This window comes from Rosa rugosa, chromosome 7 (genome assembly GCF_958449725.1).
Source record: "Rosa rugosa chromosome 7, drRosRugo1.1, whole genome shotgun sequence".
Lineage (NCBI taxonomy): Eukaryota > Viridiplantae > Streptophyta > Magnoliopsida > Rosales > Rosaceae > Rosa > Rosa rugosa.
This window is the reverse complement of record NC_084826.1, coordinates 791,039-817,196: the sequence shown is the minus strand read 5'-3', so window position 1 is coordinate 817,196 and position 26,158 is coordinate 791,039. Positions and strand designations below refer to the sequence as shown.

Below are 26,158 nucleotides of genomic sequence, written 5' to 3'. Positions count from 1 at the left end.
AAAAAAAAAAAAAAAAAAAACTTATCTCTTTCTCTGGTCTCTCTCTACCTCTCTCTATCTGGTCTTACTGCTCCAAATTCACCATGATCGATTACCCTGGACAGTCTGAATTGTAGGGACTAGATCCCCAATCTATTCAACTCTGGTCTATCAATTTCACCTAATTTCTATTTTCGAAGTAGGGGTTGTGATTTCTGATGCGATTGTGGTTTTTCTTTGCATTAAGGGATTGCAGAGATTGAAGAGATTTCAGACTGTGTTCGTGGAGAGCGAGGTTGCGAATCACCTGGGATGAAAAAGCCATCAGCCATTACAACTCGTTCGTCGTGCTTGAACCTAAGACCATGGAGAAGCTCCAGTGGATAACACAAACAGGTACCATTTTGGTTTTTATTATTTTAATTTTCTTTGAAGGCTCATTCGATAGATGTGGGAGAAAAATTGGATGATTTTTGTTGTCTATGGTTTTTCGATTATGGCTTTTTGACTGAATTTTGTATGGGTCTGTGCCTATCATCTCTAATCCAAGATCCCCAATTTCAGCACTGAGTAGGAGGCTGAAACCATGGCAGCGATTAAACCCAAGAAGATCATCATTGAGATCCTGGTATAGGTGAGTTCTGTTCCTTGTTTGTTTCTTCAACACTAACTTCAATTATGGACTTGGACACTCAAAAGATTCAAGCTTTAAACATGGATTGCCTCTGCTTTCAGATTTCGGCCAAATCAATTGCAAACTGAAGCTGCTCTTCTTGCTTTCCCATGTACTCACCAACTTGATTAAGCCATCCATCCCCAAAAAGATGTGATAAAATGAATAATATCAAGAATCTAGTCAATTTCAATTTCGGAACTACAAAGAAGCAAGAGGACTGAGGACTCAGTACTGGACCATGAATAGAAGCAATTATTGACCAAAAACAAAAAAAAACAAAATAGAAGCAATCGAAACTCTGATTCCTACCCATGGTCCCCACCATGTCAGAAGAAGCCACACACAACAAAACTGAGACAATTAAGGAGAAAGCAACCCCTCCACAGCGCACTGACCTAAAAGATAGTGGCTGTGTCGTGGCAATGGGTAATAGGCACGTACATGTGTGGCCTTTGGCCCAAATATGTCACCAATAGTGTATGCGGCTATTGCCCATAATTCTAGTAGTGTCACGTCAAAACATATGCTCTTCTCCAGGCTCATTTTGCAAGGCATCATGTGGTTGGGAACCTATCATTGGACCAGCGTGAGGTTCTCCTTTCTGCAAGTAGGTTGCTTCACGCAATGGTTGATGTTGCTTCCACCGGTGGATGGCTAAACCTCTCTCCTAGCAATGGAAGTCAGCCAGATGGTCAGTCAGGGGATGTGGGATCGTGACTCGATGCTTCTACAGCTTCCTCACTTCACAAGGGAGCTGGCGAAGAGATGCCAAGAATTTCCTGGAAAGAATATAGAGAGGGTATCTGATTTGGTTGACATGGAGTATGATGAGAGGCGTGAACTACTTCAGATGTCAGATGTACAGTTTGGAGGATATTGAACAATTTTGCAAACGATTTCCCAGCATTGAAATGACATTTAAGGTGCTGGAGAATGAGAATGTAAGAGCTGGGGAGAAAATCAGTTTGCAAGTTGATGTGGACCATGAACATGTTGGCCCTGTTGTTGCGCCGAGATATCCGAGGACCAAAGAAGAGGGGTGGTGGCTAGGAGTCGGGGATACCAAGACTAACTCACTGCTTGCAATCAAGAAAGTTCCCCTGCTAAAGAAGTCGAAGATCCAGCTTAGATTTTCGGCTCCTGCAGAAGCTGGAAAGAAGATATATATATATACACTGTATTTCATGTGTGATTCATATTTGGGGTGTGATGAGGAACATAACTTCACTGTCGATGTTAAAGAACCAGCAAGCCCTGATGAAGAAGGTGAAGACACTGAAATCAGAGGATGAAAACTTTTTTGACTTTTGTGAATATTTGCTATGATCAAATGGTTGTGAGAAACATTATGATTCTTAGGTTCGTACTAATGATGAAATGCTCATGATTTTTCATGAAAAGTTGTGTTTCTTGATGTGTGAATATTTGCAATTTGTGGTGATGCAATTCCATTCATATATAAATGCCTTACATGCTTTGCTTAAAAAATGTGATTTATGATCATGAGTTGTGAAATCAATCTTCATCAGATCTGTATATGATGCTGTGTTATATGATCGATTATACACCAGTCTAGTTGCTTGAAATTGCTGGATCAGGGTTCTCTGTGATGCTTTCTGGTGTAATGCTACTGATGATTACTTTCTTGTTTCTCTTTGATTTCTTTGATTTCTCTTTGATTTCTTGGCTTGCTCTTTTACTTAAACCGTGCAGAGTCTCGTATTCTTTTTTGGCTTCTCATGAAATTAACCCATGGATTAAGGCATGTGATCACAAAATAAACAACTAAAATATACTTTTCAGCAGCTAAATTATAACTTTTATAACAGATCTTAAGCAAGGATTTATTCACACTTAGGTTCCTAGCCTTTTACATCTGATACATCATAAACATGAAAATGAACTAATCACTTTCTCGTAGAGAAAGGAACCATATTTTAATATCCCAACAATGGATATATATAGATAATAGTTATAGATATACAGGGGTAGATCAATGGACAAGAGGAGAAATGATGGTGATGGTCGTTAATTGATAGGACCCTTGGTGTTCATGCTTTTCTTGACCTGCTCTGCATTTTCTTTGACGAACTCCTTTGATTCTTGTGCCTTTCCCATGACGTTGTCGGCCGCCTTCTGGGCAGTGTCCTTAGCTGAGCCCCATGCATCCTGCACTGTCTGCTTTGCTTTCTCTGTCACATCTTGTGCTGTTGCAGACACCTTCCCAGCCATATCATTGCTCTGATTTGCCACCTGCATTCATTCACATAACTCATTATACACAAAAATACAAGCGATAATAACATCGATATGAAACAGTTAGTGTAGGGAATTGAGATAGGACTAATATCAAGCGTAACCAAAAAAGAAAATATCGATATTGTCTATGGTTCGAGGATTACCTGTTCAGCAGTATTCCTAGCTTCATTTGCTCCTTGTTGTAGTGCGTCTCTTCCTTGCTGCGAACCCACCTGTGATTTATACATTTTAAAAACCAAACATTATATCCTCTTTAGTAATAGGATTCAGATCAAATCGAACAAATACAACCAAGAGCATAAATTTTACTTGAATCCGTCTCGAAAAAATCCTAGAAGTTGGAGTCCTTGCAATTGCTCCAAGTTTGGTGGTGAGGCTTGCCATTGTTCTAGAGCTACTTTGTCTTCGGGTCTTTTTAACTTGTATGGTTTTGTAGTGAAAGTGGTTTTTGCAAGAAGCTGAATATATAACGAAACCAGAGAAACCCAAATAGCCTTTTTGTGCATGGAGAGTATTTTCCGCAGATGATTGGTCAGAAAACTGTGTTTAACTATGGCCAATATGACCCAGTATTCTAGGACACCTAATCTTATTTTAGCAGAGGGATTAATCTCACTTATTTAGACTGGCTAAGACTTTGGCCTTTGGGGGAGATTGTTATTGGTAATAAAAGAAGGGGAGTGAAATCCTGGAGAGGATTGTATGCACCGACAGTGCAAGTGCACTGTCAGTTATTTTAATCTCAAAAAAAATAATAACCACTCATCTAATCCCACCCTTTATATATTTTAATATCAAAAAAATTACATCCATTCATATTGCAAGTACCCATGCACTGTCAGTGCATGGAATACACTCTCGTGAAATCCACACTCTCATTTTTACAATCCACACTCTATGTCTTCTTTTTTAGTATCTTAAGTTTTGTCATTTTGTAGTGTGGATCGTAAACATGTGAAGTTAAGATACTAAAAGAATATTATAGCGTGAATTGTAAAATGCGGAGTGTGAATTTCACTCATCTTACTTTAAGGCTTTCTTTCCTGGCTCATTTTTGTCGTAACCCTGTTGTTCGGGTGAATTATTTTGTAATGTAATCTTCATTTATTATTAATGGATTAACACCCCGAGTTAAAAAAACAAACAAAAAATAAATAAGGGTGCGGCTATTGTCACCCTACCATTTTCTTTGTTCACCCTACTTGCTCATTACACCCTACATTTTAATTTTAATTATTAAATTTACTTATTTAACCAATTTCTCTTTCCAAATATATCTAATTTTTTCATTAAATATACTTCATCCTCTTGGGTTGTCCATATGCAGTGATCTCCGCCACTTATCTATATTAGATTTAATTGCAATAAATTTTGCATGCTAGTTTGAATATCACAAATGGCAGAAGAAAAAAAAAAAGAAAAAAAAAAAAGTATGCGGCCCCAAAAGTTTATACGAAAGTGGAATTCGAACTCCTCATTGACAAAAAGACTGTGAACACCAACATCATCGGTTTTAGATTGATAGCGGAAATTAAGCCTTTCTCTGTTGTTCAAATTGTTGACGATGCGTATAAATTTTATTCCAGGCTGGTTTATCCACCATGCACTACACATATAGATGAAGATTTTTTTTTTTTTTGGGCCAAACTCACAGTATAAAGAGAAATGTTTGTTTAAAACTTGGCTCCTTGTTTTATTTTTTGAAAATATTGTTGTGTTTGATATTGACTACTCTGACCAAAAGAAGATCATTTGATTACTTTTTTTTCTTCTTCTTTCTATATCGTCTTAATGCGTACACCGGAGGGGGAAGAGAGCGAGATAGAGGGGAAAAAATCAGGTTGCTGCTGTCAGTGGGCGAATAGCATGGTTACAATTTATTAATTTGACAATCGATGAAATTTATTAAAAACATTGTGATCATCATCATGGATCGAGCTTCATATTATTCATGTACATACATATATTCAATTTTTTACCCAAAAATATTGCAATTTATCTTTCAAGTATACTCCATCCTCTTTGGCTGTCCATATGCAATGATCTTGATTGCCACAATCTGTATAAAAACCAAGACTAACTTTAAATGCAACAAATTCTGTATGCTTGTCCGAATACCATAAACGGCAAAAGAAAAGTGTGTTTCTCCAGATGTTGATCCGAAAGCTAAATTCGTATTGCTCATTGACAACAAGACTGTGAACACCAAGATCATCATCTTTAGATTGACAACGAAGATTAAGTCTTTCTCCGTTGTTCAGATTGTTGACGATGCGAACAAATTTCTTTGTCCCAGGAAAGTTTATCAATGCATTGCTTGAACCGAAGGCTAGAGCAATGAGCAAGACAACACAGTAAATTTGTCCCAGCTTCATTTTCAATTTTCTAATTGAAATGACTAATGAGTTCGAGTTTGATTGATGCTCTTTTTTTGTATTTATACAACAAGATAAGATTACTTTATAGTAATTCATTTATTACCCCTTTAATACTCTTTCTATTTGGATAATATTTGGTTAGGTGTATATAGAATCATATTAAACTTTTATGGCGTTATATTGTTGAGTCTACATGCTATGTATATAGGGTTTTTGTCCATTTACCCCATTTTTAGAGATTTTTTTCCCACTTACCCCATTAAGTTTTTTTAATTCCCTCTTACCCAAAACACTTTAAGGAGGTCTTCCCTAATACCCCATTAAGGATTTTTTTTTGTTTTTTAATTTTTTTTAATACCATTTTACCCTCACCCCTTTATTACTTAGAGAGAGAGAGAGAGAGAGAAAGAGAAAATGGAAGAGAGAGAAACCATAGAGACTTCATCGGATTCCGGTCACCTGCCGCCGGATTCCGGTCACATGCTGCCGGAATTCGGTCATCATCGGCTGCCGCCCACCGGAATTTTCTGAAAATCTCACCGGAAAGGTTTATTGCCCCGCAATAGAGGGGCAATAGACCTCTATTGTCCCCCAATAGACGTCTATTGCCCCCTAATAGACATCTATTTCCCCCCAATAGACGTCTATTGGCCCCCAATAGAGAGGAAATAAACCTCTATTGCCCCCCAATAGATATCTATTGTCCTCCAATAGAACTTTCGGTAGCCGGAATAGGAACATACAATATGCACAGTACATAAGATTAAAGGAAAACATACAATATGCACAGTATGCAGAGTACATAAGATTGATCATTTTGATAAGAATGGTAAGATAGTTAGTGTAAACGAAATTTTGAAGATTCATTTGTACATGTATTATATTTTTTTTTTACCAATTCTATATAGCGGAGATAATTATTTGGATATGTGGTTTACGTGATAAAGATATAGAAGAAGATTTTCTCCTTGGTTAAATTCTTGGAGTATTGGAAGTATCCAACCAAAGCAATCTCATTCTTATCCAAATTAATACTTGGGCAATAACTCCAAACAATACCTAAACTATCGAGTTTGGTACCTACAAATTTTCTTTTACCCTAAATGGTACCTCGAGTATTGCACTGTTACCAAATATAGCAATATCATGTAGGCGACTTTAACGAGAAAACTAACAGATGTACTATAAGGTACCATTTTGGGGTAAAATAAATTAAAAATTTGTAGGTACTAAATAATACCTTTCGCAATAGTTTGGGTACAATTTGAAGTTTTTACCCTTAATACTCGAGGTTGTAATATTGAAGATTTCAATCCATGTGACTCATTGGTGACTATCCATTTAAAGCCATTCTATGATATTATTAAGGGAGTGAAATTCACACTCTCCATTTTATAATCTACACTCTATGTTTCCTTTTTTAATATCTTAAGTTTTGTTATTTTATAGTGTGGATTGTAAGCATGTGATGTTAAAATATTAAAAAAGGAAACACTGAGTATGGATTGTAAAATGAGGAGTGTGGATTTCACTCCCCTACGAGCATCTTTTTTTTTTTTTTGAAAGGCCCCTAAGAGCATCTTTAGTAGACTCTCTATTTTGGCTCATTAGCTATTTTAGATAGCATATATAGCTTTTTATTTATTTTAACAGCTGCACCAGACTCTCTAAGTGACTCTCCATTATAATTTTTAGTTATCTCGCTCTTAAATATAGAGAGCGAGATGAGACTCTCTATAATTTAAAACATTATTTTCGAGTTATTTTATGTAATTTATAAATATATCTAAACTATTTAATCTTTATTTAAACATAATATAAATTCAAAATTAGCTAAAATAGAGAGCACTATTACATATGTATTTCTAAAGTGGCTAGCCAAAATGACTTTTTAGCTAATTTGGCTAAAGATATTCTAAAAGAATTGAGATTTATTGTCACTTATTTTAGAACTAAATGAATCGGAGAGGAAATAGATGACCCATTTCTAACATCAACTAGTGAATTAATTTATACACAATTAGTAGTTCTTTCTTTTTAACGACAACGGCAAAAATTGATTTTGAAAATTTTGAATACTCACTTTTACTCATGAATAGTATGTTGGCAAAGGTTGTTCTTGAAAAAAATGAAATACTCACTTTAGCACAAAATTTTTTGTTGGCATAAGTAGTTTTTTTGAAACAAAAAGAAAAAAGGTTGTTCCTGAAAAAAATTCAATACTCACTTGAGCACACACTTTGCTGGCATTAGTTTTTTGAAAAATTGAAAACCCACTTTGTGCCGATAGAATTTCGAGGATAAAATTGATTTTTAAAAGATTGAAAAAACCGACAAAGTCTTTGTTGACAAATTTGCATTGAGTAAAGTGGGTTTTTGTTTAGAGATGAGAGTCGAGAGGGAGAGCGAGTTCACTCGGAACCCTAGCGCCGCCGCCTTCAATGAGCTGCTTCTATGGAGATCTCCGTCATCTCCGCATCTGTGTTCGCCTTGACGAACATGCTTCACCACTGACCGCCTTCATCCTTGGTGTGAGGGATGGCGAGGCAGCCTTTGGAGGACAGTGTTGATGTGGCTGCTCTGGCATCTGACTGGGCGGCATAATTGGGTCTTCGATGGTGGAACTGGCCTATTAGTTGCTCTCCTGCAGAGCAGGTGTTGGTGTTTGCACTGGTGGATGGCATTGATGCAGGAAACGCCTGAGTCGGGGTTGGGTTCGATCTGGTGGATTTTCATCGGGGTTGGATTTACTCTGGTGATCTACGGCAAGGACTGGCTGCGAGTCTTGTGGTGGCCCGGAACGATACCGAAGATGCAGATGCGAACGACCTTTGGCGTGCAACGTCGTGGCTAGGTGTATGACAGTCTGATCTTCAACGCATGGATCGATCGCATATTGGTTGAAGTTGAGGGCAGATGTGGGTCTTCTGCCGGACGACTTGGCCAGGGTGGTCAACGCTTGATGAATGGGTGGAACAGCCGGCTGCCGGATGGCCTGGCAGCGACAAAGGCTGGCTGGAGGCAGAGGATCAGGTTCTCGTTCCCTCTGGATCGGGTTTGGGCTTGGGCCAGTGGGCCTGGGCTCAAACTTGGTCTGACGGATGTTTGGGCCTTCAGGCCTAGTCTTGAGCTCAAGTTTGGGCTGGTTGAGTTTGCTACAATGGCGTTGGACAAGCAGAGCAAGACCAACCTGTTGCCGAGGTTGTTGGCTCTTGATGAGGCTAAGGAGGGTGCTGGCTCCAACCCTAAGGGGGCGGAGCCAGTATTTTCTTAAGTCTCTGCTATTAGACATCCGGTTTACAAGCCTTCTAGAGTTGGAGTAATCTCTATGAGTTGTTCTAAGATGTTTCTAGTTGTTATTTGTACCACAATGGCGTGCTGGCAAATTAGACTAGATGAATGATGTTTCCTTAGAATAGCGAGTTTGTTCTTGCTCGTCTTAGGCTTGCTTTCTGGCGAGCGTCCCTTAGACTTTAATGAGTTTAGTATTGGCTTAGATAGGTTTTATCCGATTTACCGGATTCTTATGTAAGTGCATGTTAGACTCTGGCCTGTTTTCATGGCTTTGATATCTAATAACATCAAATCCTATTAAAAAAAAAAAATTGCATTGAGTAAAGTTATTTTTTATAAAGTTGAATATAAAGTTACCGACAAGCAAGTCATAACATTTTGTATTTCTGAAGATTTTGATTTGTTTCGCATTTCACTTCTTTGTGGCCTTTTTGAGTAGACGTTGGTACTTTTGGAAAGCGAAAATGATTCTCAAAGATCCTTTAGTTAAATTTCATTTTTCCCTTAATGTTTTAAAATGATTCCTCAAAATTCAGAGAGAACAGAATCTGCAGAATGCCTCAGTAAGAGGACTGAGCTCCCAGTGGATTTTTCCGCAGGCATAAAAAATCACTTTGGAAACTACCATCATATTTAAGTTGCAGTACGTGCTTCCTCGTAACGTATCCAGAAATATCCATATTCTGAAAACAACAAACCTTTTTATTTCCAACCCCATACTTGATATCAAATTCATCATTATAGTTAGTCATAAGGGATAGATCAACATCAGGAAATTCTATAGTTGTAAATTACTGTTAAAGAAAAGCTAAAACATAAAATTGCAGAGCTTAACCACTAAGCTCCAGATGAGCTGGATCCAACTGACTTCCAGAGCTTCACCCACTCCGCCATGGCATCCGATGCACGAGCAAACATAGGATCCACCTTTCCCAGCTCCTCCTTCACTGTCTTTGCCATACTGACAACACAATCTTCTGCTGTAACTGCTGATCGAGGCAACCTAACCGACTGAAAGAAAGGGACCACTTCCTCCATCAGCTTCACCCCCTCCCACTCTTTCTTCAAGCTTTGAACGGCATCACCTCGTTCTTTTCTCCATACATAAGGCATCCCACTTTTGACCCCAAGCCCCAGGTGATCGCATACAACCTTTACACACATTCCACACCATATATCTTCCATCGTCTCCCACCTAAACTTTCCTTCACCTGCCAACCTCAAAGCCGGGAGCAAAGCTGGCCCAACCACCTCACGATCAAAAGCAATGTTGATTCCACTTACAGGCAGCAAGGCTCTCACTGGAACGGTCATTACAGCATCCACATATCGAGAATTCCTCTGCTCTGGCTTGAGGGCCTGAGTTGGTGCATCAAGGTCAGCCAAATTGAGCCACAGTCCACAGGATAGCCCGCATGTAACCCCACTCCGCAGGCTGAATGGGTAACCGCGAACAAAATCTGCTCCCTTACGGAAAGGATCATAAAGTGTGTTAAAAAAGAAAGGGGTTGCTGGAGTTTTAAGGTTGGCAATATGCTGAGCAACAACATCTACTAAATCACCATTGCTGTCCCTAGCCGGGGTGCAGTCATCATCAATTGAGATGATATATTTTTTCCGTGATACCAGATAACCGAAGTACCTGCACGAGTAACCTGAGAAGACAATAGAGGTGGAAGACCCCACCTTGCGGGTTATGTCAGCTTTGGTAAAGACATCTGCATTAAATCCTTCTGGAATTTGGAGTTCCTGTTTCATATCAGGGTCTTTGACAATAATCAGATGAAACTGCGAGATAATTGGTCTCCATTCATTCAAGAATGATTTCAGGTCCGGGTTGATTGCTGCAATCACAATGTCAACCTCACTATCGTTGATGGTTGCGTTAGACATCTTGAAACAGACTTTGAGAGATCAGTACTGCTTAGCGTTTTGTAGTTATTTGATCTTTCGCTTCAAAATGTATACAGTGCGTACACAATTACACACGATCTCAGAACTTTTCAGAACATCCTGCACGAGACACTAGGAGGTCAGAAGAAGAGTGCACCTAAATAGATGGCTGAGGACAATGGAATTTACAAATTTAACTTACTGGTAGGAAGGACAGGACTATGGATCTGCCGAATATTAAGTGCCTCAATTAGTGAAAGGACTTCATCCTTGCCAGTTGCTATGAATAGCTTCAAGACTTTCTCATTCAGCTTTCCAGCACTCAAAGTTTTCTGTCAAGAAAAAAAGTGTTACTACAACAAACAAGGTATAGCAAAATTCAACAGATGTTCCAAAACGCAAAATAGCACAGAAGCCACAAGTAGAATCAAACTACAGCACCAAATTATGAAAGGATTGCATTTCAGTTTCTTGAGAAATTTCACTGTTATTTGAATGTTCTTCACACAAACCATTAGGTCTATAAGAAAAAGAAACAAACACAGAATAACATCATGATGATCTTTTTAAAGGTGCGTGTGCATGCCTAATTCCACTGTGCTAAACAAACACTCTCCATCTCTAGTAAATAGGGTTTGAATGTCACATCTTTGGAACACATTCAGGAACTTCATTAGCTCATCAAGAAACGAAATTTAGGTCCCATAAGTGAGCCATGTGGCCCCAGAAGATTAGCTCAATCCAATATAGCCATGGCAAACTCATCAACAATGCAGGGCTAGCCTTCAAAGATTCAGAAAGCATAATTGTACTTGAGATTATAAACCATTACAAATAATCTTCACCATTTTTTCACCACACAAAGGAAATCATCCAAAAGGCTGAAATCTTCAAACAAAATTAATCAATAGAATCAGCATGTCAAACAACTACCACTAGGATACACTTAACCAGCATCCATTAAAGTTTTCAGCATCCATTAAAGTTTTCAACAAAATCAGGTTTCGAAAAACAAAAGGGCCCTAATCAGCATGTCAAACAACTGCCACTAGCAGACATTATCATGAAAGTTTTAAACTTTAAGCAAACCCAGTTCATATGTCACCAGATTAAGCTTGCCCAATTCCCCAAATACAGAAAGAAATCCATTACTTCACACCTCAAAAAGTACTTGACGAATGAATGAAGCAATCTAATGAACAGCACACACTTAACCAGCATTGATTAAGATGAAAGATTCAAACTTTAAGCAAACCCAGCTCATATCTCACCAGATTAAACTCGCACATTACCTAAAAAGTAAAAACGGAAAGAAATCCATTATATCACACCTCAAATACTCAAACCAAAAGCACTTAATGAATGAATGAAGCAAGCAAACTATGAATAGCAGACACTTAACCAACATCAATCACCATGAAAGATTCAAACTTTACACAAACCCAGTTCATATCTCACCGGATCAAGCCTGCCCATTGACCCAAAACCATAAAGCAATCCATATTTCACACCTCAAACCAAAAACACTGAATGAAAAAGTGACTGGATCAGTGAAGCAAAAAGAGAGAACAGTACCAAGAAGAGATCGCAGATTATGTGGTCAGGGAGAGGAGAGAGATCGGAGATACTGGAGATGTTGAGGAGAGCTGAGTCAATAGATAGAGATAGCAGAGAAGGCGGAGTTCTCATACACTCATTCATATAAATACTTCTCCAAAAGCATAAATATAAATCATTCTCTCTCTCTCTCTCTCTCTCTCTCTCTCCTCTCTCTTAACAAAACCAACTAACAAGCCTGTAGGAGAAGAATTCGTCCAACGTGTGAGAAACAGAAGCAGATCCGCTGTCACTTGGTTTTCGAGATTTCTGACTGTGTTTTCTCCGTCTCTGAGGTCAAGAACTCATTGGCCACCTGTTTTTGGGTTTGCACGCCTCTTTGCCGCCCCCACGTGTCACGTGTGTGGCCCGACCTGACCCGACCCTTTTAGGCCTGAACCGTTATTTTAGTGTTAGTGATGGTTTGGTTTGATTCGGTTCAAAAATTCGATCTATACTTTGGTGGAGTTTTAGTGTTTGTGATCATTTCTTGAGTCTTGACACTTGATTGAAGCACGAAAGCATATTTTGCAAGCATTTGAAAATTCACAAAGGGGAGCAAGGACTAATATTCGAGAGTTTGTAATCACAGTCTATCCACGTTTCACAACTACACATAGTGGTAACATGGATGTAACCACAACCAAATTTATGTAACAGGAAGAGTACGTTCACAACTGCTAGAAAGTCCCACCACTATTGCACGAAACATAACACTCTGAAACCTAATTAGAATAGACTAATCCAAATACACAAGATGATATTCATATGTCTTGGTATGGCCCTATGATATGTAAACTCGAAATCGGACAGCGGATGGTCTACGAACTAGCACTACTACAGGCTACTTCAGTCCAATTATGGACATGAGAAAACGGAGTTTGTTGTCGACTTGTGCAAGATCAGGAGGGTCGATGAACGATGTAGGTGGCTCTACTCCGGTGAAGATGTAAAGAGCCTGTAGTTCCTCCATATAACTTGCATGGGGTGTGACTTTATATCCGACGATATTTCGTATAGCATCAATCTGTTTCCATATCTTGTCCTCTTTGTTAAGTACCTGAAGAAGCAACAAGTCAATTCAGTTACACTAGTTACATTAATTTACAGAAACATTATGCAGACAGAAATTAAATTTGATTGAAAGAAAACAAGCACATTAATGCTTCACCTATAAGCCTGCTAAGATAAGATAAAATGCACTCAGAAAACAGTGTACACATACAACATGCTGAATACTTGCACAGTGCACTGTTATATTCTTACTGAAACATTCCGACAATTCTTCCATTATGACTAGTATACTGTTTTGTCACGCTTTTTCTTGTTTCTCTCCATATTATAATCTAGCAGTGAATAATATGCAATACAATTTGACCGACACAACTTCAGCACAGCAATTGATCACATTTCTAATGGAGGTGAACAACTCAAAAACCAGCATATTGAGCACTAGAAGAATTTTACTCCCAGTCTCACATGTACATGGTAGTAGTATTAGGACACTAACATAAGTTCTGTCTTCAGCTTGTGATCAGGTGGAAAGGCATAATTGTTCTGAAAGAGAACTTGCAAGAAAGACTTTAAATATTAATCCTTCCCAAGGCATTTGTTCTGACAGTGCAATAGCAACACATTAAATCACTTTTCACCAAGATATTTAAGGAAGTATCAAACCATATATGTGAAATTTATATCAGAAGAACATAAAGCAAATCTCTAACCCCATTGGAATGGATGTCGCTCTTCCGAGAAGATATCTTAGCATCAGTAGTAACATCGACCCTGCTTGAAATTGGAAGCTCTGCAAAGTCTGCACCTTCTCCACCCACATCACCTGTCACATGCTTCTTTTCTTCAATTTTTTCACTTTCTTTTGGCAACCCAGCTTCCATGGTATGAGTAGGTTTCTCCAAGCCAACATCAGCATCAGTGACTCTGTTGTCAACTGCCCTCTCTGTCTCTTCAAAATTACTTCTAGTTATCTCATCTGTCTCCTCCTCACCTCTTTCAATTTCTCCTGCATACAGCGCTGCCATTGCCACTGCATTATCAGCACTGCCAGCTGCATCCCTGATGTTTTCTAGCAATCCTCTTGTTTCTTTCATCACTTCTTCATCCTCCATGAAGTCATTTACTATTTCTTTTTCCTCAATTTCTTCAATTAATATCTCCTCCTCCCCCTCAATTACATTCGACACAAATACGTCCACCTCATCACTGACTATATTGTTATCTAGCAATATATACATGGAATCCCTCCTTGATCCTGCAGTTCCATCTACATCCTGATTGTCCATTTCCATTCCATCATCAGCATTGCCTTCATCCCTAATTTTCTCTAGCAATCCCCTCATCTCTTTCACCATTTCCCCCTCTCCCACAAAGTCACTTACTTTTTCTTGACCTTCGCTTCCTTCCGGTACTACACTTGTCATGATCACTTCAATTGGCGTCACTCCAAACTCCTCCTCTCCCTCATTTACATTGAACACCAAGACATCCACCCCATCACTGATTGCATTCTCATCTAGCAGGACATCCTCATTGTACTCATATCTTGACCCTTCCATTATCACCCTATTAATCCCATCCAACATCGGCTTCTCCTCCACATCCAAATACTCACCCACATCCACCTTTACACCTTCTTCAGCATCCTCAAACTCTTCTTCATCCTCATTATTTGACATTAATACTCTTCCTGTGGTACTACTTCTACTATTATAAGGGAGCAACTTACTCATAATCTTCTCAGAACAAGCATAACTTGCCAACACGACCCCGGAAGGAACCCAACAGGCAAACACTATCGCCGATGTAACCACAAGTGGTGGGAGAACAAACGGTGCAGAAGAAATGACGGCACCAGTCACCAAAAGTTTCTTCCCAATCCCCCATCCCTTGTTCAATATCCAACTCACCTTGCCAGTATTATTATCTACTTGGGGAGAGTACTCACAGCAGTAAGTATCTTCTTCAATCTCATACTCCCCACTTGGATCTCCCATTCTATACACAAATAGCAAACAAATTCATTGCTAAGTTTTTTCAAAACTTTATTATCAACCTTAGAAAAACGAAAACAAAAAAAATGTTCAAGGTTACTATCATCTAGCAAGCTGCCAAATAAAACTATCCAAGAACAACAAAATTGAAACAGAATAAATGAAAACAAAGGATCAAATATCAGAGTTCTAAAAATTAAGGTAAATTTCTAAGAAACAACCAAGAAATTGATTAATCCTACAACCGATGATCAAAATACAGTGCTTCCGCAAATTTTACCTGAATTTGGACAGCTAGCTACTTAATTAGCTAGCTTGAGTCGATCTCATGGTAAAATCTTGGTTCGTCACCTCCTTCTATGGTTTTATGGTTCAAGCTTGACGGGACATGTTCTTCTAGCTAGGGTTGGATTTAATTCATCATTACCTGAAGACAGTCGCAGTATATAAAAACAAATAAAACGCATAATGGATAGATTATTATCAAAGGACCATTTGAATATATGACACGCGTTGTGAGGATAGCACTGACACAGTTGCAGCAGGCTCTTGCAATTTGCATGCAACCGCATTTTTACATGCAGTTTTCATCAGATAGATGATGGATAACGTGGCTGTCCCTAACTTCAACACCTGACCTACCCTCTGGGCCGGGTCTGGTTTGGGCTGGCCTGGGCTTTCTTGCTTGTCACTACCACAAAAGTGGGCTAAGCACACCATTGTCTGGGCACGAATCGGCTAATGGTGTCTGTGGGAGAAATCCAACCCAAATGTGTACTTGCATGGTCTCACTATTACTTATAATAGTGTGTATGCATTTGTTTATTAGTAAATGGTAGCCTCACGTTTACTTATATTGGTGCCGATGCATTTTCTATTATTATAATGGGGGTTTGGTCCAATTTTATATCCCAGCATATTGATCGAACTCCTCTTTTCTTCCTCATATGCTCTTAACATTTTCTTCCCCAACCAGACCAAAAAAACATTTTTTTCTCCAAACCCTATTTCTGTTCACGCTTGTAGATCTGCCTAATTCTGCTGGTTCTAATGAGATCTGTGGACCTATTTCTCTCCCAATTTCCTTCAATTGTATTGGCAACAACACCCACCTCTACGACGACCTCGAAGATGTCAGCATCACTCCTCTCCTCAACAGCAAGTGAGAAGCTCCTATCTGGTTCTTATGGATTCGAATCATAATGGGTCTCCCACCTCAAGTCTCGATTCGAGATCATCGGCCTGATCTCTACTCATCATTTGGCATCATCCTCCGCCCCAAACAGGTATTATTTTCTTTCAATTGGGTAAAAAGCCGGCTTTTTTCGTTGAATCTTACAACACCTTCCTCATCTGATACTTACAGTTACATGGTATTGTGAGCATGTGGGTTTCTTTAACCCATCAAATTGATCTTCTGGGTTTCTTTAATTATCGGAAAAGGTTGAGTCTTTCCTGCCGAAAAGCTAGGGTTTGTATCTGATGAGTTCCAATACGGCGCCGTATCTGCCGATTCAGCTGTTCCCAGGAGGTCCAAGTGGCCCAAATGTAAATTTTTCTTCTCCAAGAATTTGGATTTTTGCTTCTTTTGGGGATTTGAGTTCATATGGGAAATTCCCAGATGGAGATTTTGTGTGTTTCTGCCTTCGTGTTTCGGGTTTCGATTAGCTAGATGTTTGTATTTGTTAGGTTTAGGAGTTTTCTTGAAGTTGATTATGTCTGATCCAAATTTGTGAAAGTGAGTTTTTGAGATAGTTTCATGTTATTTATACTGATTTAATACGACTCAACTTGTACATATTCAAGAAACAAGCACTGGTGGTCTTACAATGCTAAACATTAAGTTTGAGGCATATAACATCTGGCAGCCTAACATAAATAATGCACTATTACTATAATCAATTCATGGAAGATGTGGTAACTGGTTTTGGAAATCTTTATGTGATTCCAGTTTACCTATATGAAAGACTAGTTGATGCAACATAATTACCAATTGCAAAAAGCCCCAGTTTAGTGCCTTGCTAAATAGTTAGGTACTTAGGTTCTTAGTAGCCTTATGATTAATCATAAACTGACAGGTATCTTGAAAATTTAATCCTTTCAGATTCAAGATTTACTCAGCAGGAACTTCCAGCATGCAAGCCAATTCTCACGCCAAAATGGGTAGGCTTTCTAGCAATGAATCATATGTCTGCCTGGTATCCATTTACCTTTTAGAATTCCAACTGTACTTTTTATACACTTGTGCTTGTAGGTAATCACAGCATTCATGCTCATTGCAATCGTTTTGATAAACATTAGAGTTGCTACCCTATTTGCTTCCCGATATGTATGTTCAAGTGAAACCCAATTTGATGCATAACTGTCTATTCTTTTCTAGCTCTACATGTCCTTAATCAGGAACATCTTTTTAGCAGGTTGTTGAAATTGTTGATCGATATGAAACTGATTGCATACCAGCGTCCTCTGGAAGTGTTAAGGTCATATACATCCAGACCTCGGGAAATAAAACATGCAACAGAACTCTGATGGTAAGACCGTCTTTCATTAACATCAAAGGACTGTAATATCCTCCTTAAAACTTTTTGATTAGGAAGCGGCAATATTCCATTTGTTGAGCTAGTACTTGCATCATTATGTCTCATCTCATTCTTATTGTTTCCTAATGCTTTTGGAAATTAACTTCAAACTGCGATGAAAGCCAATCTTTAGTAGGTGCAGTGTGGCAAAAAGTAACTGTGGTGGTGTTGGTTAAAGTGGTGATTGTGCTTGATTAATCAGAAAACATGGAGCACCAATCCTACAAAATAGCCTGCTAACTAATGTCTCCAATTCTGTTATTTCATTATTGGCCTCAAACTGCAATTTTGTTTCTGTTCTGTTGTTTCATTATTGGCTCTGTTACTTTCAGGAATCCATGGTCAACATTGATCTACAAATGACATGAATAACAGGGTATGTATTTTTTCTTCTTTGTGAAATTGGATATGCACCAAGCTTATGTTTTTGTATTTCAAAAGTTATTATCACTTCATGTTAACATTGGTTATTATTTGTGGTTTTGTGCGGAGTTATAGTTCTTCATTTTTGTCTAGTAAAATTTGGTTTTGTTAGTTTTCATGTTTTTTGAGCTTAAAATCTGATTTTCTTATATGTTTTGATGGCATAGTGTTCTGATTTGGTTTCTTGGCTATTTGGGATTTGCAGGTTTGCAGTTGGTGATGGCTCTTATTGGTGTGAGTCGGCTGATTTTCAGATACATATCTTTCTTCCTTCTCATTCTGCACAAGGTCAGTTTAGTCTGAACTTTATCAATTGGAAGTTGAACTCATAAATGGATCCACTTCGCTGTTTCGCTTAGTGTCTCTTCACTTAAACATAGTTGTTTCTATGTAACATAAATGTGTGTGGCATGCTGGTATCGTTGAATGGTTCAATGTATTATGACCACATGATATATCATTAATCGAATTGTGTTATTGCTACTTCTGCAGATGTTTGTTTATGAGTTCATGCCTAATGGTAATGGTACCTAACGGAGATGGGGAGAATATGGACTTTACAACATTTGAAGTTTATACGATGCCTTTCTGGCTGGAGTTTCATCTAGCTAATCCTGTTTGCTTACTTTGATATAAGTCACAGATAAAATCAAGGGAAGCCTGGACTTCAGTATGAGTTTACGTATTGCTGTTGTTCAGCCAAAAGACTTATTTATCTCCATTCCACCGAGATATGAAAGCCACCAACATGGTTTTGGACTTCAGTTTCTGAATCGTACCGACAAGAGTTATGGGAATATGCCTCTGTAAGGTAAAGCCAACTTCATTTTAAAACGCATTTCTATTGTATTTTCTCCTCTGCATCATATATATGAACACAAAATGTGCTTACTGCCATCCACAATCTTAATTAATGTATTTACATGTTAAATAACAGACCGAATAAGAGAACTTCTATTGTTTGTTTTAACTTTCTTCCCTAAAAGAAATGTCATTGCAGGTGGATAATTTCTGGCTAACTTGTGTATTTTTCTGCTTGTAGGAGAAAGATATGGACTTTGTACACTACTTGCAGTTCAGTGATGGAATGAGAGAGAGACGAGAGCAATATCTGGTTTCGATCATATGAAAGAAGACAGTAGTCACCTTTGGAATCTTCTAGTCTAGGAAAATTTGTATTTAGATGTTATAATATTCAAAATAATTAAGTTTTCCATGATAATTTTTTTTTTATTAAAAAAAGAAATATAGAGTCACCAATAGAATTGGTGTGGTGCTAATTATATTGATATGCTTGAGCTGACTATTCAACCATATATTCCACCAATTACAACATTGATGTCTTGATCCATACTCACCAATCAGTGAACAGTACTAAACAGTGCTGGCACCAACAAAAATGATAGTGACCCATGGGTGTTTGTCACGGCATCTTTAGCAACCCCTAAACCAATGGTGACTGGGCTGGTGTGTATTGCCTTTACACACCATTCATTGGTGGTCTGAAGCCCAACACACACCAATAACAAAAGTGTGTAAAGCCCAACTTTGTGGTAGTGTGTCTTCGGGCCTTCACTGTCAGACAGACCGAATGACCTCACCGTCATACAGAGTTACAGACCGAATCACCAGTCTTCCAAAGTTGAAAGACTAAAGATCGCGAGTACATTTAAGTGTTCTTAGAAGTTTCAAGATCGATTCATTTTTTTTCCGTTAATCAATAAAATAAAATAAAAGTTTCGATCAAATTAAGCTATTATTTTCTTTCTAATCTTGGGATAAGAATCAATAATGGGGTGTAATGTTTATAAAACCAAAAATAATTTATGTAAACGGCAGAATAATTTCATAGAATGACTCTAAATGGAAAAGTCAACCCTTATAAAAGATCTTAAATGAGTCTATAGATTGAAGCCTCCAATGTTTACAACCACGAGTATTAATTTGGTGAAGAATGACACTAATTTACTTCTATATCTTTATCACGTCACGTAAACCACATATTCAAATAATTATCTGATCTATATGAAATTGGTAATAAAAAAAATATATAATACATGTACGAATGATCTTCAAAATTTCGTATATACTAGCTCTCTTACCATTTATATCAAAATGAATCTTATCTACCGTGCGTATTGTATGTTTTCCTTTAATCTATAATATTACTAGGAGAACCCACTTTGATCCTTAGATCATACGTCAATTTAAAATAGTTTTTAATACATGAAGGATACTACGGTAAATAGTAAAATAATAATAAAATTTTAAAAATAAAAGCATGTTTGATAACTTCGCATCCCACATTCTATGAATATAACTTCCCTCATCTCACCCATTTCAAAAAGAAAAACTTCCCTCATCTCAAGATAAAATTTCTTTTTCATTTTTTCTCCAAACATTTTTTTTTTTGACAAACCGAAAATCATTCATTCATTCAACCAGAAAGCAATACATTGGGGAGGACATGACCACAACCCCAAACCACAGTTACATAAACCATCAAGCCAAAGGGCCCAAACTCTAACCGCCAAACACCCGTGTCCAGGGCTACCTTGAGACATATGACCCGAAAGTTCCAGTAAAACCTCGTAATCAACCGCAAAAACGACAGTGTCCTCTTCAACACCGTGTCCAAAAGTACCAGACCACGTGTAAAGGATCGCATGTCAGCAACTCGACAACAAAGGTAAACCAAAATAGAACCAAATCGTCCACGAGAATGACATCATATACATGGCATACCACCTAGACCTAATCCTAGCTCAAAGGAGTAGGAACCCAACCCTAGCTCCGAGAAGTAGGGACTTATTAATACAAAACCAACCAACAACACAACTGAAAATAAACAAATAAATCCTGAAAAATTGGAAACAAAACAACACCAGCACGACCCAAAAGCAAAGGCCAGGCCCAACCACCTTTTCCCCCAACAGAGAGAGTGTGCAGTCGACAACCATTCCTGCCACCGGCAAACTCCATCGTCCCAACTCCTCAACCTCGCCGCCTCACTGCATCCCTACGTCGCCACTCTGCCTCGCCAAATTGCAAATAGATGATACGCTCAAAGCAAGCGCATAATTTAACCCTGAAAACATCGTTAGTAGTATAAGCAAATAGGGATCGTTCTATTCCGGGGATTGAGGGTACACCTGTCATTGTCAAAAACAAATAAAGAATTAAAATAATAAAGTAAAAAGTATTATGTACAAAAGTAAAATAAAGAATAAAAATATATACAAGTTAATATAAAAAGGGGGGTTTTGAGATTATAGAATTGGAATTAAAATTAAATGAAATAAAGAAAGTGTAAAAACACATATACAAGGGTGGAACACAAGAAACAAAGATCAAAACTACAATCATATGAATGAAATCCAATTACAATTCCTATAGTTGATTATCTATGTCATGAGAAATAAGTTGACCATGTGAAACATTCGAAGCAAATGATTTCCCATATTTTACTTTCCTTGAATATTTAATCTAAGTGAAAGCACCTAAATTAAACCTATTGAACATGCAATCATAGTCTAGAAAACTAGCTAATCAAGAACACATTCAATGCATGAAGAACAAAGAAAGGATGTCAACCAAAGTGCACAACCTAGTATGAAAAAGTCCATCTATTTGCAATCCTCCTTAATTGATTTCGACTTTTGTCCAAAGCCTTTACTACTTAAATCTAGCACCAATTACATGCATATATCCCAAGTTGGCCATCAAAGAACACATACATATAAAAGTTTTCCATAATCCAAAATCAATTAAGCAATCTCACATAAGCAACATAAAAATCAACATAAAGAAATCACAATTTTTATTCAATCATAGAAATTGGGCTTAAACTTTGCCCTTAATGTTATTGTTAACTAGAAACAAATTCCTACGAAATTAAATAAGGAAAAAGAATGAATTACACCGTGAGTTGGAGATGGAGATGGAGTGCTTGAAACGTTGAAATCTTGAATCTTGGAAGCAAGCCTTCAAGGTGGACGATGGAGGATATGATATTCCCGGCTCCTTCTTCTTCTTCTTCTTCTTCTTACTTGAAAACGCAGAATTTTGCAACTAGAGAATGGAGAGAAAAATGGAAAGGAAATGGAGAGACAAAGAAGATGGAATGGATGAAGGAATGTATTTAGAGTGAGAGGAGAAGGTGTTTATATAGGGAAGAAAAAGAAGAGTGAAATGATAAATGGAAGAAAAATAATGAAAGTGGTTTGTAAAATATGGAAAAGATGGAGTAATGATGAAATGAAAGCAAGGCATGAAGGTGTAGAAGTATGGAAGTGATGATGATCTATTGGAGCAGAAAAATATATCCAAGGAAAAAGAGAAAAGCATCTAGCTTTCTTCATGTGGGTAGGAAACATGAACATGTGGTGTTGAGCTGTTTTTAGATCAGTTTCTGCCCCTTTATTCCTTCAATTATTTCTCCAACAAGCATTCCCAATTTCACTATGACCTCTTCATAAAAAATGTTCCATTATGAGTGTAGATCACCCTGGTAAAATTTCATATTTTTATTCCATGTGGTTGGGCCGAAAATGCTGCTGGACCTCTTACAGGTCCAGTTTTCCAGTTTTGCTTCTGCAGGAAATTGGGCTGACTGTTTGAAGGCCTTCCGCTCAATTCTAGCTCTGGCACTCTTCATAAGAAACGATCCTTAGGATGTCTAGAATGGATCTGGAAAGTTTCAGCTCATTTGAAGTTCATTTGGTCCGGCGGCCGCTCCTTCTTCCTTGCTTGGCTTGGTTTTTCCTAGCCGGAGTAGGAAAATGTGTAAAATTGACATTTTAGTACATTTCCATTTTTCTCCACCATTTATAGGTAAGTGTGGACCTAATGCTCATTTCACCATCATTTACTCCAATGTACCTAAGAAAATAGAAATTGAGTTAAAAATCGATTCGTTAAGGAATTAACTAAGCAAAATGTGAGGAATTAACTATTAAAATACCACTTTAAAATGCTCCTATCAATAGACCCGGCACCCTGTTAACAGCCTCAACCAGATCCAAACCCAAGAACAAAACAGATCCCAAAAGGGATTGACCCTGCCGAGTTCCGATCTCCACCGCTACAGCTCAGATCGTCGAGTCGGAAATGCCAGATCCCACCGCCTGAAAGAACCAGCACGTCGCTGCATCGCTACCTCCGTCGCCCCTGATCCGAGAGGGACAGAACGATCTGCCCAACCCGGAAACAACACCCCATCCTCCATCCCTGGATCGCTCCACTGCTCAGAAGGCCCACCCTTATTCAGAAACAACATCCTCTCCCGGGCCAGAAACGCGGCGGCGAGATAGCCGGCAGCGTTCGGCCGGGAGAGAAAACACCCCTTTTCTTTCTTTTTTCCTCCCGCGCGTGGGGCGAGTTCTAAACCTTGTAACTATTGAATTTTCATTTTTTCTCCAAACATATAAATATAAATACAATCAAAAACTGTTACACTCAGGCATCGCATGTGTCGAATTGTCGATAAAACTAAAATATTTATATACAAACCGTATAGAGTCAACGACATAACTCCATAAAAATTGAATATGATTCTACATAAACCTAACCAAATATTATCCAAATAGAAAGAGTACTAAAGTGGTAATAAATGAATTACTTTGTAATGAATGGTAACAAATGAATTACTACAAAGCAATCTTATCTAGTTGTATAAATACATAAAAAAAACCATCAATCGAACTCGAACGATGGAAGTCGAACTCAATAGTCATTTCAATTAGAAAATTGAAAATGAAACTAGGACAAACTTCCCTTGTTGTCTTGCTCATTGCTCTGGCCTCCGGTTCAACTAATGCATGGTGGATAAACCAGCCTGGAACAAAGAAATTTGTACGCATCGTCAATAATCTGAACAACGGAGAGAGACTAAATTTCCGTTGCCAATCTAAAAACGATGATCTTGGTGTTCACAGCCTTGCAGTTAATGAGCAATTCGAATTTCACTTTAAAGTCAACTTTTGGGGTCGCACACTTTTTTTCTGCCGTTTGTGGTATTTAGACAAGCATGCTGAATTCGTTGCATTTAAATCTAATCTAGATTTTCAAGAAGATTGTGGCGGAGATCACTGCATATGGACAGGCAAAGAGGATGGAGTATATCTGTTTCACAACTGTAATAACGAAAATATATTGACATATCTTTGGGAAAAAAAATTGATTATATGTATATCCGTGAACAATAAGAAGCTCAATCGATGATGCTTATTGTAATTAGGGGTTTCGACTCTATGTCCCCCCTTGTATTCGATAGTTTCATTAATCAAAACTTGAGAGTAGCGACACCAGCTCTTTATTCAAAGGAAAAAAAAAAACTCAATCGTTGATGATGATCACAATGTTTTTAATAAATTTCATCGATTGTCAACTTAATAAAATCATTTTTTTCTACTTATGCTTAGTTTTGTTATTTTCTCTTTTTACATTTTAACCAAAGCAATCTGTAATTTATTCAAAAAAAAAAAAACAATCTGTCATTTAGGTAATTCAAATAAAGCTTCTATTTTCTTTATCATCTTATTTCCATTATCAATAAATGAAAACTAGCTTGGTTGGATAATTCCAATATTTCAACCAAGAATTTATTAAATCACCATAGATACTGTCCTAAATAAGGAAGCCGGCAGGGCGATCATGGTGGCTCGTGGCGGCGAAATCGGAGGTTGGTCCAAGGCAGCAGTCGACGACGCATCGATCTGCAGGTGTGAAAGGTGTTGCGGCGGTGGCGGTGGCCGTGACCAAGATGGCTACAGGAGAACGGCTGCTTAGGAGCCGGGTGCCCAGATCATTTGGGCGGCTCAAGCCGAGGCTAAGGCCCAAGGAATTTTGGATGTCCAAAGTCTTTGCAGATGTTGATTGGATTTGGGTCCTTTTGTGGACCAAGATCTTGGGCTCTAGTTCCCTAGGGTTTCGTATTTGGGATCCGGGTGACTTCATCCAACAAACTACGTCTATGGTTGACTTTTTTAGCCTGCAGATTATGATGTTGTCTCTTTACATTTTGATAATGGAAGCTTCTGGCGCACCTCAATTGAGCGCATTGGCAAATGAAGTTGTCACACAAAATTATCTCTTTGTAGGATAATGTTGTAGTTTGCTAGGCTCCTTGATTCAGTGAGCTTCAATGTCTTAAGCAAATGGTGCATGATTCCCATTTTTCTGGAAATTTGTAAGTGCCGTTATGGCATGCGATTATCAATGAAATCTTCATTTACTAAAAAAAAATAAGGAGAACATAATATTTTTATAAATGGTAGACCAATTATCACGTAAAGTTATTCCTGATAAATTAAGAGAACTATTGTTTTCACCCCTACAATGATTCCTGCAAAATTCGAGTGATATTATTAGCCCCGACCACCACATGACAATATCACGTGGTAGTCCACGACATTATACTCGAACCAAGTATTACTAGAAGTCTTAAGAGGAAATTTAGGAAGGTCTAAACAGGACTAAACTTTTCTCTCTAAGTTTTAGAACAAGCTGCACTCGAGTGTTTTGCGGCAAAGAACTTGTCCTCCGTCCTGCGGCGTGCCTTTAGAAGCTTTTCCGACGATTACCTGGTCAGGGATAGTTGACTGCGACAATGTTGGGATCGTGTAATCTTATAGGTGATTTGGGTTACCTGCTTTGGCTTCGATATGGTTGTAATCCAGTAATCCAGTTCTTGGGTTAGGTGGGTTGGTGGTATTAGCTTTTGCCGCGGTCTGGTGCGACGGGGATGACGACAGGTTAATTGCAGCTGTTCGACAGCGTTGGTGGTGCGGCAAAGGTGGCAGCGCTTTGGTGGTGGCTTGGATGGGCCTATGCTGGACTTGGCTAATGGGTAAGGACTTCTTTATCTCCTGGGGTAGTGCTCTTGCTTGGCTTGGATTTTATTGGGCCTTGCCTTGGCTAATGTTATATTTTACGGTAGTGCTACCCTATTTTTCTCTAGAGGTCTGGTTTGGCTTGACTTGGGTTTTCTTGCTTGTCTTCAAGCCTTCACTATCATATAGACCAAATGACCAATCTTCCATAGTTAAAAGATTAAGATCGCAACTTAAGAGT

The 26,158-nt window shown here is 38.3% G+C and overlaps 3 protein-coding genes, 2 long non-coding RNA genes and 1 pseudogene across 9 annotated transcripts; 3 read left to right on the top strand and 3 right to left on the bottom strand.

Annotated features, from left to right (window-relative positions):
* Window positions 1-1,012, top strand: LOC133722550 (uncharacterized). The gene is made up of 4 exons (XR_009852816.1): window positions 1-112; window positions 227-375; window positions 544-613; window positions 715-1,012. It is a non-coding gene; the product is annotated as an uncharacterized LOC133722550 (long non-coding RNA).
* A 65-nt stretch (window positions 1,013-1,077) lies between these two features.
* Window positions 1,078-2,174, top strand: LOC133720811 (DExH-box ATP-dependent RNA helicase DExH12-like; annotated as a pseudogene).
* A 299-nt stretch (window positions 2,175-2,473) lies between these two features.
* Window positions 2,474-3,356, bottom strand: LOC133723329 (uncharacterized protein At4g13230). The gene is made up of 3 exons (XM_062150141.1): window positions 3,224-3,356; window positions 3,058-3,126; window positions 2,474-2,908 (listed from the first exon to the last, which is right to left on the bottom strand). The coding sequence occupies exons 1-3, from the start codon at window positions 3,296-3,298 to the stop codon at window positions 2,684-2,686; spliced, it is 369 nt and encodes a 122-aa protein (XP_062006125.1). The 5' UTR covers window positions 3,299-3,356; the 3' UTR covers window positions 2,474-2,683.
* Window positions 3,357-9,267: 5,911 nt separating this feature from the next.
* On the bottom strand, window positions 9,268-12,379 carry LOC133720816 (probable UDP-arabinopyranose mutase 5). 2 transcript variants are annotated; one of them, XM_062147290.1, is made up of 3 exons: window positions 12,055-12,379; window positions 10,682-10,811; window positions 9,268-10,490 (listed from the first exon to the last, which is right to left on the bottom strand). In XM_062147290.1, exons 1-3 carry the CDS (start codon window positions 12,178-12,180, stop codon window positions 9,424-9,426), a joined length of 1,323 nt encoding a protein of 440 aa, XP_062003274.1. In that variant the 5' UTR covers window positions 12,181-12,379; the 3' UTR covers window positions 9,268-9,423. The 2 variants fall into 2 exon arrangements, with proteins under 2 accessions (XP_062003274.1, XP_062003273.1); XM_062147289.1 differs by lacking the exon at window positions 12,055-12,379 and adding an exon at window positions 11,938-11,956 and having other exon boundaries at window positions 9,268-10,599.
* A 402-nt stretch (window positions 12,380-12,781) lies between these two features.
* Window positions 12,782-15,519, bottom strand: LOC133720815 (uncharacterized). Its single transcript, XM_062147287.1, has 3 exons — window positions 15,364-15,519; window positions 13,800-15,087; window positions 12,782-13,135 (listed from the first exon to the last, which is right to left on the bottom strand). Exons 2-3 carry the CDS (start codon window positions 15,084-15,086, stop codon window positions 12,920-12,922), a joined length of 1,503 nt encoding a protein of 500 aa, XP_062003271.1. The 5' UTR covers window position 15,087; window positions 15,364-15,519; the 3' UTR covers window positions 12,782-12,919.
* Window positions 15,520-15,996: 477 nt separating this feature from the next.
* Window positions 15,997-19,374, top strand: LOC133722237 (uncharacterized). Of its 4 annotated transcripts, XR_009852571.1 has the most exons (9): window positions 15,997-16,369; window positions 16,450-16,631; window positions 17,188-17,246; window positions 17,338-17,412; window positions 17,501-17,614; window positions 17,995-18,038; window positions 18,291-18,373; window positions 18,578-18,896; window positions 19,128-19,374. It is a non-coding gene; the product is annotated as an uncharacterized LOC133722237 (long non-coding RNA). The 4 variants fall into 4 exon arrangements; XR_009852572.1 differs by lacking the exon at window positions 17,338-17,412 and having other exon boundaries at window positions 15,998-16,369; XR_009852573.1 differs by lacking the exon at window positions 16,450-16,631 and having other exon boundaries at window positions 15,999-16,369.
* Window positions 19,375-26,158: the final 6,784 nt, after the last annotated feature.

Bases quoted from the DNA above. Each gene is read 5' to 3' on its own strand.
- LOC133723329 (XM_062150141.1), bottom strand. From the start codon at position 3,298: ATGGCAAGCCTCACCACCAAACTTGGAGCAATTGCAAGGACTCCAACT. The intron at 3,127-3,223 runs GTAAAATTTATG...TATAAATCACAG, and splicing joins TTTTTTCGAGACGGATTCAA to GTGGGTTCGCAGCAAGGAAG. The intron at 2,909-3,057 runs GTAATCCTCGAA...GAATGAATGCAG, and splicing joins CTAGGAATACTGCTGAACAG to GTGGCAAATCAGAGCAATGA.
- LOC133720816 (XM_062147290.1), bottom strand. From the start codon at position 12,180: ATGAATGAGTGTATGAGAACTCCGCCTTCTCTGCTATCTCTATCTATT. The intron at 10,812-12,054 runs GTACTGTTCTCT...TTTTCTTGACAG, and splicing joins TAATCTGCGATCTCTTCTTG to AAAACTTTGAGTGCTGGAAA. The intron at 10,491-10,681 runs GTAAGTTAAATT...GATCTCTCAAAG, and splicing joins TAGTCCTGTCCTTCCTACCA to TCTGTTTCAAGATGTCTAAC.
- LOC133720815 (XM_062147287.1), bottom strand. From the start codon at position 15,086: ATGGGAGATCCAAGTGGGGAGTATGAGATTGAAGAAGATACTTACTGC. The intron at 13,136-13,799 runs GTTAGAGATTTG...TTGCTTCTTCAG, and splicing joins GCGACATCCATTCCAATGGG to GTACTTAACAAAGAGGACAA.